The following is a 13,859-nucleotide window of genomic DNA, read 5'->3' as shown; positions in this document are numbered from 1 at the left end:
CCCCTTTCAGAATTTCTACAAGACAGAAATAAACAAGGAAGAGATGTATGTGCGGTACATACACAAGCTCTGCGACATGCACTTGCAAGCTCAAAACTTTACAGGTGCAGTGCAAAAAGATTCATTTTACATTTTCCTTGACTTGTTTGTAAAGCTTATTTGTTTGTTCGTTTTTACATCATATTTTATTTGTTGTTTTCAAGAGCACTGTTTTCTGTAACATTGCACTCAGCTTTTAAAGGACAGAGCACAGAAAAATCCAATAGATTGGCATCTCTGGAGAGGAGGAGGTTTCACATTAATTGCCCTGCTGAGTCACCAGTACCCAGAGATCCCTCGGAAGCCACATTACTTCCCCCAAGCTCAACCATGTATTTGTCAGAAGTGAAGTCTTGTGCTGTCTCTTGGGATTGTCTGCAAGTGTGTGTGTGTGTGTGTGCGTGTGCGTGTGCGTGTGCGTGTGTGTGTGTGTGTGTGTGTGTGTGTGTGTGTGTGTGTGTGTGTTGCAGCTCCTCTATGGGCCTTAGACCCTGTAGAAAACAAAACCTGTCTTGTGCTAATACTGTTCATGTTGAGTTTCAGGAAGTACTTCTCTATAATATGTTCTTAGTCAGATCTCATAAACCTCCCACAACCACAAGAATCACATCTATTGATGTTTTCCAGATAATAGTCTTGCTGTTCTATATCGTGGTGTTTGTCTTTTCTCAGTCTGTTTTTCATCCAAGTATCTGTCTTCGTTACATGCATGATATGTTATTGCGGTGCACCTCTTGTTTTCTGCTATTATTAACTCCACCACCTAAGGTTATGTTTTCATCCCTCTCTGCCTGTTTGTTTGTTTGTCTGTCTGTGAACGGGATATCTCAACAAGTTGTGGACGGATTCTGAGAAATTTGGTGGAGAGGTTGGTTATGTGACAAGGATGAAATGATTAGATTTTGGTGAAGATCCGGATCCGGATCCGGATACGAGAATCTTTAAGTGTTTATTCACCATTGAAAAATAGGGCAAAAAACTATATACAGCAAGATACAGTCATGTGAAAAAGTAAGTACACCCCATGTAAAGTTTTGACTTTTTCAACATATTTCAACATACAGCTATTTGATATTCATTTCAACAATATTGATAGATAAAGGTGATATAATATAACAAATATCATGAAACATTTACATTTTGTAGTCCATTGTATAATTTAAATAAACATAAATGCAAATTTCGCATGTTGAAAAGGTAAGTACACCCCTACATTTATCACTACTTCAAATACCTAAAATTAGAATCAGGTGCACCAGCTCAAGTGCAAATGATTAGAACATCCTTAGAGAGGGTCTTGGAGGAACCTGTCTTATTTAAACCTCAGACATTTAGTTTGGTTTGCTCTTTGTTGTTGAAGTGTGCGGCATCACCAAGCCATGCATGCCGCATCAAAAGAGCTCTCTGAGGCCTTCAGAAAGAAGGTTATAGATGCCCACGAGTCTGGGAAGGGATTTAAAAAGACCTCCAAACAATTTGAAATCAATCATTCGACTGTCTGGAAGATCATCTACAAGTGGAGAAGATTCCAAACAACTGCCAACTTGTTCAGGCCAGGCTGCCCCAGCAAATTCAGCTCGAGAGCAGACGGCAAGATGCTGAAAGAAGTCTCTAAGAACCCCAGAATGTCATCACAGGACCTACAGGTCGCTCTTGCCACTGTTGATGTCAACGTGCACGAGTCTACCATTAGAAAGAGGCTGCACAAATTTGATCTACATGGGAGGTGTGCCAGGAGGAAACCTTTGCTGTCCAGAAAGAACATCAGGCCAAGACTAAAGTTTGCCAATGAACACCGAGGCAAAGACCAGCATTTCTGGAACAATGTGCTCTGGACAGATGAGTCATAGGTAGAGCTATTTGGCCACAGTACCAGATGACATGTTTGGCGAAAACGAAAGTCAGCATTTGACCACAAGAACCTGATACCAACTGTAAAGCATGGTGGTGGAAATATTATGGTTTGGGGCAGCTTTGCTGCACCAGGGCCTGGGCAGCTCACCATCATAGAATCCACTATGAATTCTTCATTGTACCAAAGGGTGCTTGAGGATAATGTGAGGCCATCTGTCGGCAAGTTCAAGTTCAACCGAAGGTGGACCTTGCAACATGACAATGACCCTAAACATACCAGTAAATCTTACATACCAGAGATTCTTAATCCTGACTATCCTCTAAATGACTTTAATACACTTTACACTACCCGGGGTCTTTCCCTGCCAATCCATTGGCCATCTTACTCTCTATGCAGTTTTAAGAACCAAATTCCCATTGACGAAGCTGTGGTGCTTCCTCAATTTGGGGTCTCACTCCCCCGATACAACTCCCTGTGCCTTTGCACAATTTCAGGACTGGGTCGTGTGGCTCTCCCAGCAGGTCTACCCACCTGCACACCTCCACCACTGCAGTTGCCTCCGAGCTTACCTGCTCCTTACCCTAACCTATCTACCTGGGGAAGGCCCTCTGGCGCTCTCCCCACTCGGTGCCCTCTGGCACTGGGCTACCCGGGTCCGTCCTCTGGATCCTCGGGCCCCATCCACAACTCTAACGGCTCCCAGAGCCCACCTGCGGCCGCACCTGGCCGACATCCTCACAGTGGTGGAGTGCCCATTCAACTACACATACTAACAGGCCACACGCCCAGCCATTTCCACGTCACTAATGCACCCATCCAAACACCATTCTTCCACACGCACCACAGATGCCAATATCCAACCACAATTTACCTACTCCCTCTACCTAACTCTTAAACTACCCTCCCCGGGTATTCATGATGGGGTCCACTCTTCCCCCATTCACACCTTCGCACCATCCACTCCACTGCACAGTTTCCACCATACTCACTCCACACCATCCATTCCGTACTCCATATATTCCATACCACCATTCTCCATACAACCATGCTCACCTGCACACCTGTGCAATCACACCTACACCTGGTGCTTCCTGCACCCTCCTTCCTCCAGGACCATTCGGTCAACAAAACACACATCACCATCACTCACTCATACACTGCTCCATACACCTCCTTGGCTCAATATAACTCACAATCACCTCCCGAGCATTGCCCCGCAATTCCTCATTTGCTCGATATCAAGATTCTCACACACACGGCATCATCTGATCTACCTGGTGCCCTGCTAAAACTCGCGCTTCCCCGTCGCCCCTTACATTATTGCGCTCCCTCGTCATTATAATCCAACTACCCTCTCTATGTCCCCACTACTTGTCCAATGTCGCTACCTAACCTTACCGTTACTTATGGTCATTTCTAGGTCCCTACACATTATATCCTAACCCTCCTGGGCTAGTTTTCACTGCCATAAATAAACCATAACTGCCATAACATAAACATGTATACTACATGTATAACATGTATAAACATATAACATGTATACTACATGTATATGTTATAACATAAACCATAATAACTGCCATAAAACCCCATAAACCTATAGCTCCTTTGCCCCCGCTGTGAGGGATGGCAGAGTTGCCATCCCACCACATCGGGCATCTTCTGCTATCAATTTCGCTCATCAAATTCCTGCAAATCCTATTCACTACTCACAATTTCGGATCAAAACACTATCATCATCACCGTCCATTAAACTTGAGCCTCGGTGCGTCGTTACATTTTCAAAGCCCGGCTTCGCACAGCCGAGCAATGAATTCGGGTGGTTTGGTCGCCTGCAGGTTGAGTCCGTCCGGCATTCACGATTCTGGGGAGGAGGCTTCGTTGGCCTGAGATTCCACGCACCATCTCGGCGCGGCACCTCGCGGTCGCCGGCCCGATGGCTCAATCTTGCCCGGTCGGAACCCCGCTCCCACCACCAGGGAGCACCGTTCCGATCCCTTCGACCTGGCCCCCCTCCCCCGGAATCGCGCCGATCGCCGCTCTGACGCGGCACCGACCATTCAGTGCGGGACCCGGCCAGATTCGTGCGCGACGCTCCAAAGAGCGACGCGCTTATGGTCCCGGCCGGTCCTCGCTGCAAACAAAACGCACCGCGCACGGAGTGCTCGCCTCGGCTATCCGTCGCCCTAACTGCTAACCCAGTCAACGTCGATGCTTCACTTGCATGCTCACACCACGCGACCCTTTTCACACTCGCCAAACCCGGCGTCTCGGCGCCTCCAGTGCATCCCACACACTCCGTCCATTCCACCACTGCACTCCCTGTTCCACACCACACCTCTCGCGCACACTCACCATTCGCACACCTCACAAACACACCTCTTCGCGCCCACTCCTCGGTCACATCCCGGTGACAACCACGGGTGTGCACTCTCTTGCACACCCAATCACGTGCTTTACTACTAACTCCAGTGTGCATTCCCACACGCGCTCGACCATCTCAGGTGTGCATCCTTCCATTCCAGGTGTACATCCTTCCATTCCAGGTGTGCATCCTCTCTCACCTGCTACAACCAACTCGTGCTTCGTGTCACTCTCACTACTTTCACCACCACACTCGGTCGCGCATTCACCCTTACTCTTGACAGCGCACTCTGTACTCATGCACTCCTCTGTTACACACCTTTTTCGCGCATCCTCTTGCGCACACTTTCCCGTTACACCCTCCGTAACACTCACCACAGGTGTGCATTCTTCCGTTACATCCCCTGTAACACTCCCCATTCCGCGCTTCCATGTGCCCCCCCGCACACGCGCCACGACCAACTCACTCTCGACAGCACACTCACTCCTCGGCACGCACTTTTTCCTCACACACCCCATAGTCGGACATCCTCGCACACCTCCTCCTTCACACTCTGTACCTGTCGCACACCTTACCAGCGGCCTCTCACGAACACCCGGGTCTAAATCAACACCCAAGCCGACTGAATCTCCCCTCACACCATATACATTTCCGCGTATATCGCCACTCACCTCGGCACCTCGTCTTCGCACCTCCTCCGCCACCTGCAAGCTCTTTATTTGGTTAGTGAGCATATATTCATGATTTGAACACAGACCTTGTACCAATTCCATCACCTCCTCCCTTAGCTCCCTCTTAGTTTCCCTCCATCTCTTCTTAATTTCACTCACCCCCTCTTCCACCTCCTCTAGTTTTTGTTTCACCTCCTTCATTTCTCGGTGCGCCCCTCAATTTCGTCCTCTAAGGCCACCTTGATCGTTTCTACGTGCGTCCTCACCTCCCGTTCTTTCATCTCCATTACTTCTGTTACCTCGTCCAACCTCTTTGTCAACCCCTCATGTACCATCTGACATTCCCTTTGTCGCTATAAGGTCCTCTTTTATTTCCTTCTGCGTCGCCTTTAACCGCCCGATTACCGCAGTGTTCTTTTCCACTTGTTCCACTAATTCCCTCTGTCCCACCGTCAGCTGTTCCACTCCCCTCATTAGATCTTCTATGCCCCCCTGTAACCTAGCCGTACTAGTTCTCACTTCTTTCTCCATACGCTCCTCACCTCGCTTTACCTCCTCGCGTACCCCCGCGAACTCCTCGCCCACACCTCATCTGATCTCCTCCCCCATTTCTCCCATCTCTTTGGTAGATGCCGCCCTCATCTGTTCCAATTCATTCCTCTGAGCATCCAATTTACCTTCCAACCCGATTTTCACCTCCTCTATCTGGTTCCCCATCTGTTTGATTTCCCAGGTGGATTGCTCCCCTATTTCCCTCAATGTGCCTTCCATCTTGTCTTCTAGCCCCGTTAACCCATTCTTCACCCCTTTTATCCCGTTGTCTAACCCCTCAAATTTATTGACTAACCCCTCAAATTTTTTGTCTAGCCCCTCAAATTTATTGTCTAAACCCTCAAATTTTTTGTCTAAACCCTCAAATTTTTTGTCTAACTTCCCAATTTGGGCACTAGTACCCCTTGCTTCGTCCCTCATTGCCCCCATTTGGCCCCCCATTGCTCCAATTTGGCCCCCGAATTTCTGCCCCATTCCCCTAAAATTATCGTCTGTCTTTACCATAAAGGCTATCATCTGCTTCATAAACAGGTCCAAATTCATTGGTGCTGCGGGCGGGGCTGCCCCAACCACGTGCGAGCCGCCATTTTGTGCCTCTGCAACCACGTGCGCGAGGGCGCCATCTTGCGCACCTGATACCCCCGCAACCACATCTTCATTGCTCTCCTCTTCCATTTCCCCCCTGTGGTCCTGGGTTACCCCTAACCCCTCTTCTAATTCCCCCACCGGCATCCGGTCGCCTTGACTATCCATGGCACAATTTTAAATTTAGGATGTTAAATAAAATACAATTTTGGGCCACTCGTAATTTCGAGTGCGTTAAGCGCACTTCGGGTCAGAATCTCGCTCCTGACACCAATTGTTACGGAACCCAACGTCGGCCTCTGTTCCCCTTATCGAGGGGGGATTAATCCCCTCATCTATAACTGACCGACGTGGTCCCTGACGCTGCACAGCTACCCCCGAAGAGGCAGGTGCACAACCTCGTTCGTACCGCGGACAGATGTTAATTGCCGAGCGGTTTTAGCAACCGCGGCACGAACTATTAACAGAACTAGACCCGATCCTTAAACGTTGGCCAAAATCGCGCCATATATACTCAATGGGGAAACCTCTAAAGCGACCGAACGAGCATGAAGAAGAAAAAGACAAAGTAGGGAATAACAGGATTTTGTGGCGGACACAATGGCTCGCTGGCGCAGTGACATAAGTCCACGCACCAATGGGCGTCGGCCACGCCCCAGGTGAGGCGTGGCCTCCAGATATACACGCGGGCTCGCAGCCCCGAGCACGGCAGTGCTGACGAGTGAGCAACGAATAAAGAGTTCGACTTAACCTAAAGCGTTGTGGCCTACCTTTGTTTAACGTGTGTGCCCAGCACCACACTGGTGACCCCCCACTGGTTCAGCCGTTGCTGTTCCCCGAACGCGCCATGGCCGTCAACGCTGTTGCGATCAAGCTCCCGGAGTTCTGGGAAGCGCAGGCCGACACCTGGTTTCTACAGGCCGAGGCCCAATTCCAGCTCAGGGGCGTCACGGCGGACGACACGAGGTACTTTTACGTGGTCGCTGCCCTTGGATCCGGCACGGCCGCCCGAGTCGTGTCCTTCCTCCGGCACCCGCCGGACAAGAGCAAGTACGCGGCGCTCAAGCGACTTCTCCTCGACACGTTTGGCCTCACAGAGGCCGACCGCACTGACCGTCTTTTGGACCTTCCCGTCCTCGGCGACACACGACCGTCTGCCCGCATGGATTACATACTGTCCCTGCTCGGCGACGGCCACGCGGATTTCCTTTTCCATGCTCTCTTCCTCCGCCAGCTACCTGTACAGGTACGGCTCGCGCTGGCTGGTTCGACAATTACGGAACCGCGCGCACTGGCCAGGGAGGCGGACAAGTTATTCGCAGCCCATGACACACGGCCGGCATATAGCACGGCCGTCGTGGATCCCGGCGCCGCGCACGGTGCGAGTGGTTCAGATCGCCACCCGGTCCCTCACATGCAGGACTTTTCCGCCCGGTTGGTGAAAATGTCCCTCTTCTCCAAGGTGGACCTCATCTGCGGATACCACCAGGTCCCCGTCAGGCCGGAGGACATACCGAAGACGGCCGTCATCACACCATTCGGCCCCTTCGAGTTTCTGCGGATGCCCTTCGGGTTGAAGAATGCGGCCCAGGCATTCCAGCGGCTTATGGACAGCATCTTGCGCGACTTGGACTTCGTGTACGTCTACCTGGACGACATCCTCGTCGCAAGCGCGTCCCGTGAGGAGCACCTCCGCCATCTCCGCACGCTCTTCGAACGCCTGGGCCGGCATGGCCTGATCATCAACCCCGCCAAGTGCCGGTTCGGCGTCACCGAAATCGACTTTTTGGGGGCACCGCATCACCAGGCACGGGGCCATCCCCTTACTGGCCAAAGTGGAGGCGGTCAGGGGTTTTCCGCGCCCCCGCACGATCAAGGGGCTCCAGGAGTTCCTGGGCATGGTGAACTTTTATCACCGTTTCCTGCCCGGCATCGCCCAGCTCCTGCGCCCCCTGCACGAGGCCCTCCGGGGGAAGCCTCGGCGACGTTGCCTGGACCGAGCCGATGGACATGGCATTCATGGGCGCGAAGCTCGCCTTGGCTAACGCCACCATGCTCGCGCACCCGGCGCCCGATGCACCGATCGCCCTCACCACCGACGCGTCAGACTACGCGGTGGGCGCGGTGCACGAGCAATGGGTGAAGGGAGCTTGGCAGCCGCTGGCGTTTTTTAGCCGGCAGCTCTGCCCGCACGAACGGCGGTACAGTACCTTCGACCGCGAGCCGCTCGGGCTCCACCTGGCGGTCCGGCACTTCCGCCATCTGCTCGAGGGCCGCCCGTTTGCGGCCTTCGTCGACCACAAGCCCCTGGTCTTTGCGATGGCCAAGGTCGCCGAGCCGTGGTCGGCCCGGCAGCAGCGTCACCTCTCGGCCGTGTCCGAGTACACGACGGACATCCGGCATGTCGCGGGGAAGGACAACCCAGTGGCGGATTGCCTTTCCCGGTCCGTCGCCCACACGGTCCACCTTGGGATCGACTATGCCCGGATGGCGGCGGACCAGTCCGCCGACCCCGCCGTCCAGGCTTTTCGGACCGCCGTCACGGGCCTCCGCGTCACCGAGGTACTGTTCGATGGCACGGGCATGGCCCTCTTGTGCGACGTCTCCCTCGGCCGGCCTCACCCCATCGTGCCCGCTGGCTGGCAGCGCCGGGTTTTTGACGCCATCCACGGCCTGTCCCACCCGGGCACGAAGGCCTCCCAGAAGCTGGTCGCCGACAAGTTCGTCTGGCATGGCCTCCGGAAGGCCGTCCGCGATTGGGCCAGGACGTGCCTCGCGTGCCGGCGTGCGAAGGTTCACCGCCACACCCAGGCCCCGTTGGCCCCGTTTACTGTGCCCGAGCGTCGGTTCAACCACGTTCACGTGGACTTGGTGGGACCTCTGCCCCCCTCGTGGGGTTTCACCCACGTCCTCACCATGGTGGACTGCACCACCCGGTGGCCGGAGGCCGTGCCTTTGGCAGCAACGACGGCGGCGGACGTCGCGCAGGCGTTCATCGCCACTTGGGTTGCCCGGTTCGGCACCCCCTCGGACATCTCGTCCGACCGCGGCCCCCAGTTCACCTCGGAGCTCTGGGGGGCGGTTGCGCGGGGGCTCGGCGTCCAGCTGCACCGCACCACGGCCTACCACCCCCAGGCCAACGGCCTGTGCGAGCGCTTCCATCGCGCCATGAAGGCCGCGCTCCGGGCCAGCGTCCGCGACGGCAGCTGGGTCAACAGGCTCCACTGGGTCCTGCTGGGCCTCAGGACAGTGCCCAAGGACGACCTGCGTGCATCCGCGGCGGAGTTGGTCTTCGGACAACCGCTGCGGGTGCCGGGTGACTTCCTCCCCGACTCCACGGCACCATCGTCCGCGGCGCAGCAGCGCTCCGCCCTGCAGGAGACCGCCCGGAGGTTCGCCCCGGTGTCGACGGTGCACCACGGTTTCCCGCCAACGCACGTCGCCCCAGAGCTTCGCACGGCGGAGTACGTGTTCATCTGCCACGACGCCCACCGGACACTGCTGCGCTCCCATACGACGGGCCCTTCCACGTGCTGGAGACCGGGGCGAAGCATTTCACCCTGGACATCGGCGGTACTCCTGACCGCGTCTCCGTGGACCGCCTCAAGCCGGCCCACCTCGACTCGGACCACCCCCCACCAGCGGCTCTGCCCCCGCGTCGGGGCCGCCCCCCGGCGGGCGGACCCCCGGCACCACCCAACCCCGCCGTCACGCCACCCCCCTGCCCTGCACCCATCCCAGATGCCGCCAGAGGCATCCCAGATGGCATCCCGGCATCCCGGACGCCGCCAGCCGACAGAGGGCGTTTCGGCCGGGTCATCCGCTTGCCCCGCAAACTGACCCTTCAGGTGCGCGGGAATTCTGGGGGGGCGCGTGTGGCGGACACGATGGCTCGCTGGCGCAGTGACATAATTCCGCGCACCAGTGGGCGTCGGCCACGCCCCAGGTGAGGCGTGGCCTCCAGATATACACGCGGGCTCGCAGCCCCGAGCACGGCAGTGCTGACGAGTGAGCAACGAATAAAGAGTTCGACTTAACCTAAAGAGTTGTGGCCTACCTTTGTTTAACGTGTGTGCCCAGCACCACAATTTATTATTATTTACACACAATCAAAAAGAACCAAGGAGAAGGAAAGATAACGAAAGTAACTGGAAGAAGAAGAAGAAGAAGAAGACACAGTGCAAATATTAACTTATATTATACAGTCTTACTTAACCCCAGGGACAAGACACACAGAACAAACTCACGTACACGAATGGGGAAACTGCAGAGTGGATTGGCTGGAGGGATCAGAAGGTTCAGGTGGGACCACAAAGCCTGGAAGGTTGAGCAGGGCGCACAGCAAGCAGGTCCTCTCCGGGCTAGGAGCGAGCAGGGCGGCGGCAGCACACGTATCTCGTCCTTCCTCGACACGCCTCAGGCTCTTTTGTCATCTGCTCTGGTCCTCTCTCAATCGTCTGACGTGCCTCTCTCCCTCCAATCCTCCTTTGGCACCACCTTCTTTGTATCTCTGGCTGTCTCTCTCCTGCGCGATCGTCGCACGCTTGTCTCATACCTTCAGCGCGGGTGTGACACGCCCTCGTCGGTTTCTGTCCCGCCCTCCCCTGTGCTCTGTTTCGTGACCTTACATGGCAATGCCCCGAGCTTGTCTCCTTATTTGGGCATGGCGCCGAACGGGGCGCGCCCCTCGTGGCGAGCCACGGGCTTGTTTCCTTATTTGCGCATGGGGCTGAACAGCCCCGCCCCTCGTGGCACGCCCTGGGCTTGCCTCTTCCCGTCGACCCCGCCCCTCCTGTTCCAACAGAGCACGGAGCACATATTCACTATAGCAGCGGAGCACATATCCACGGAGACGCGGTCAGGAGTACCGCCGATGTCCAGGGTGAAATGCTTCGCCCCGGTCTCCAGCACGTGGAAGGGCCCGTCGTATGGGAGCGCAGCGGTGTCCGGTGGGCGTCGTGGCAGATGAACACGTACTCCGCCGTGCAAAGCTCCGGGGCGACGTGCGTTGGCGGGAAACCGTGGTGCGCCGTCGGCACCGGGGCGAACCTCCGGGCGGTCTCCTGCAGGGCGGAGCGCTGCTGCGCCGCGGACCATGGTGCCGTGGAGTCGGGAAGGAAGTCACCCGGCACCCGCAGCGGTTGTCCGAAGACCAATGAGAGGGCGCGCACCCCACGCTTGTGAAACTGCTTTACCCAGAGATGGAGAGTTTGGCTGGGAAATGTAATTATTGAAGGGGAGCTATTCTTATTTGATTCGGTGCAATGGAGTGTCAACTAATGGAAGACACAGCCTTTAACTAACATAGAATAAGGGAATAACTATTTAGAGGTTCTAAAATTTGCTAGGTGTATGCGGTGAATTAACTAAGGGGACGACCATTGATCTTGGTTCTTAAAGGAGGTATTTACAACAATCATGACACTTACACAGGTGATATTTTACAACAATTCTCAAATTCACAACAATATATATATAAATTGTTACTGATCGCGGTTTAGATGTTATGATGGGCCGAGCGGATGGTCCAACCGCGACCGTTACAGGATCCCCGACTCACCCGATTCACCCAGAACTTTGGCCGTATCGCACCGCAGCTGCCCAATCTGGGAAAAGACTAAAACGACGAAATGCAAAGAGGAAAAGGAATAAAACGAGAAGACAGACAGAAGAGTAATTGGATTTATTGTACACACACAAGAAAAAAGGAGCAATCAAGTTTATTTACAACACATAAGACGCAGGTGACACAGTGCAAATACTAGCTTATACAGACTTAGTTAACCCAGGGACAGAACAAACAAAACAAACTCACATACACAAGAAGGGTGGAAAGGCAGGAGGTGGGTGGCTGGAGGGAGAGGAAGGTCCAAGGGGGTCCTGCAGCACGATCGGCGCGTTTAGCAGCCGCCGTTCCTTTGCGGCCCTGCTCAAAACCGCCGTTCAGGCCCCAAGCTGCTGTTGTGGCTGCTGTGGACGTCGCGTGCTTTCCCAGGACTTGTCTGACTCGTCTGGTCCAAACCCTCAACTCTTTCTTGGTCCACTCACTCTTTACCACCGACTCCTCACCGCAACCAACGCAACCACTGACCACCACCACCGACTCCTCACCGCAACCAACGCAACCAACTGACCACCGACTCCACTGACTGACTCTGACTCACTCACGCCACTTGCGCGCGTGCCTTTATAGCGCCTCCAGCGATCAAGCCGCCGGCCTTCAGGACACGCCCATCGGTGTGCTCACCTCGGCCCTGGTTGGTCATGCGACCTTCTGGCTCCGCCCTTGATGACGACGGGCGGGCGCGCCCCTCTTCCCCGACCCGAGCCCTTGTTCAATGGTGGTTTTGGAGGGGAGGTAATTGGCAATCGAGGCTCGGCAATGACGAAAGGGGATGTGAAGGAAATGGAGATTTTGGGGATGGGAATGAAAGGGGATCTATTCTCTTTCACTGGTGCAATGGAGTACTTCAATTAATGGGAGACACAGCCTTACTCTAAAACACAGAATAAGATATAACTATCAAACAGGGGTATTCTATTATTGGCTGACGTGTATGCTTGTGGACTAATTATGGGATGCCCTTTCACCTTTACACAGCTCCGGAGGCAGGGGGCGCAGAATAAACAATAATCATCACCAATTTACCACAATACAACACAATCAAAAAAATACAGGCCTCATATCCGCAACAATATATGTATATATATATATATATATATATATATATATATATATATATATATATATATATATATATATATATATATATATAATATATATATATTATATATATATATTATATATATATTATATATATATATATATATATATATATTATATATATATATATATATATATATGCATATATATATATATTTTTATATATATATATATATATATATATATATATATATATATATATATATATATATATATATATATATATATATATATATATATATTGAAGACTCACAGTTGGAAATTCATTTTAGACTTCCACAGTCTCTAATTTTAAGTTACTATCTTGGGTTCACTCTTTCCCATTTGTCTCTATGTAGTAGGCAGGATTTAACAATTGTGTGTGTGTGTGTGTGTGTGTGTGTGTGTGCGTATGCGTGTGTGTGTGCGTGTGCGCTTTAATTCGCACGCATGTGTCGGGGTTGCTATCTCCATATGTGGGTTTCAGAAGGTGTAATGGAGTCCTCCCAGATCTCAAAGTATCCAACTCTGTTTCAGTAAGGGAACGTGATTCATGGACCAAACTGTGAAGTTCTCTTATTCTCAAAGTTTTGTTCCGAGGGATCGTTTGAGGATCGTCACCAAGCCTCGGACAGCTTCCAACTGTAGTTTGTTTGTCATAATATTCCCAGGGATGGTTTTTAAGATCTCGGTACAAGGTTATTTTTTTATCATTAAGGTTCATTTTATCATAATCGCTGGGTACTGACACCTCAATTAGCAATGCCTTCCTTTCTTTTTTGTACCTCAGTAATTGCATTTGCAATGCTTTGTTTTCTATGTTCACGCTTGATTGGATCATAAAGTCGTACGTGAGCATTACTTGTTGAGCTCATGTGAGCGTGAGCATTACATTACGTGAGCATCTTCCTACCCATATCCGTGGTCACATTTTGGACCTTGTCTGCTCCACTGGATTAAATTTGCACCATCTCTATGGCTCCGACCTCACCCTCTCTGACCACTTAGCCATCACTCTGACCATCAACATCCCCGCCCCAACACCAAGGCATTATCGCACAATCAACTTCCGTAAGCTAAACGCTCTTT

General features: G+C 52.7%; 1 protein-coding gene across 1 annotated transcript in view; it reads left to right on the top strand.

The window, feature by feature from the left end:
* Positions 1–13,859, top strand: part of LOC137437234 (dedicator of cytokinesis protein 3-like) — a 317,733-nt gene that overhangs the window by 245,384 nt on the left and 58,490 nt on the right. The window contains exon 40 of the mRNA XM_078766260.1: positions 11–104. Coding sequence (XP_078622386.1) covers positions 11–104 — 94 coding nt within the window. The remainder of the gene's footprint in view (positions 1–10; positions 105–13,859) is intronic.

Source organism: Myxine glutinosa, chromosome 12 (assembly GCF_964187855.1).
Source record: "Myxine glutinosa chromosome 12, kmMyxGlut1.1, whole genome shotgun sequence".
NCBI classification, from domain to species: Eukaryota; Metazoa; Chordata; class Myxini; order Myxiniformes; family Myxinidae; genus Myxine; species Myxine glutinosa.
Note: the sequence above shows the minus strand (reverse complement) of the source record. Positions and strands in the feature narration are given on the sequence as shown.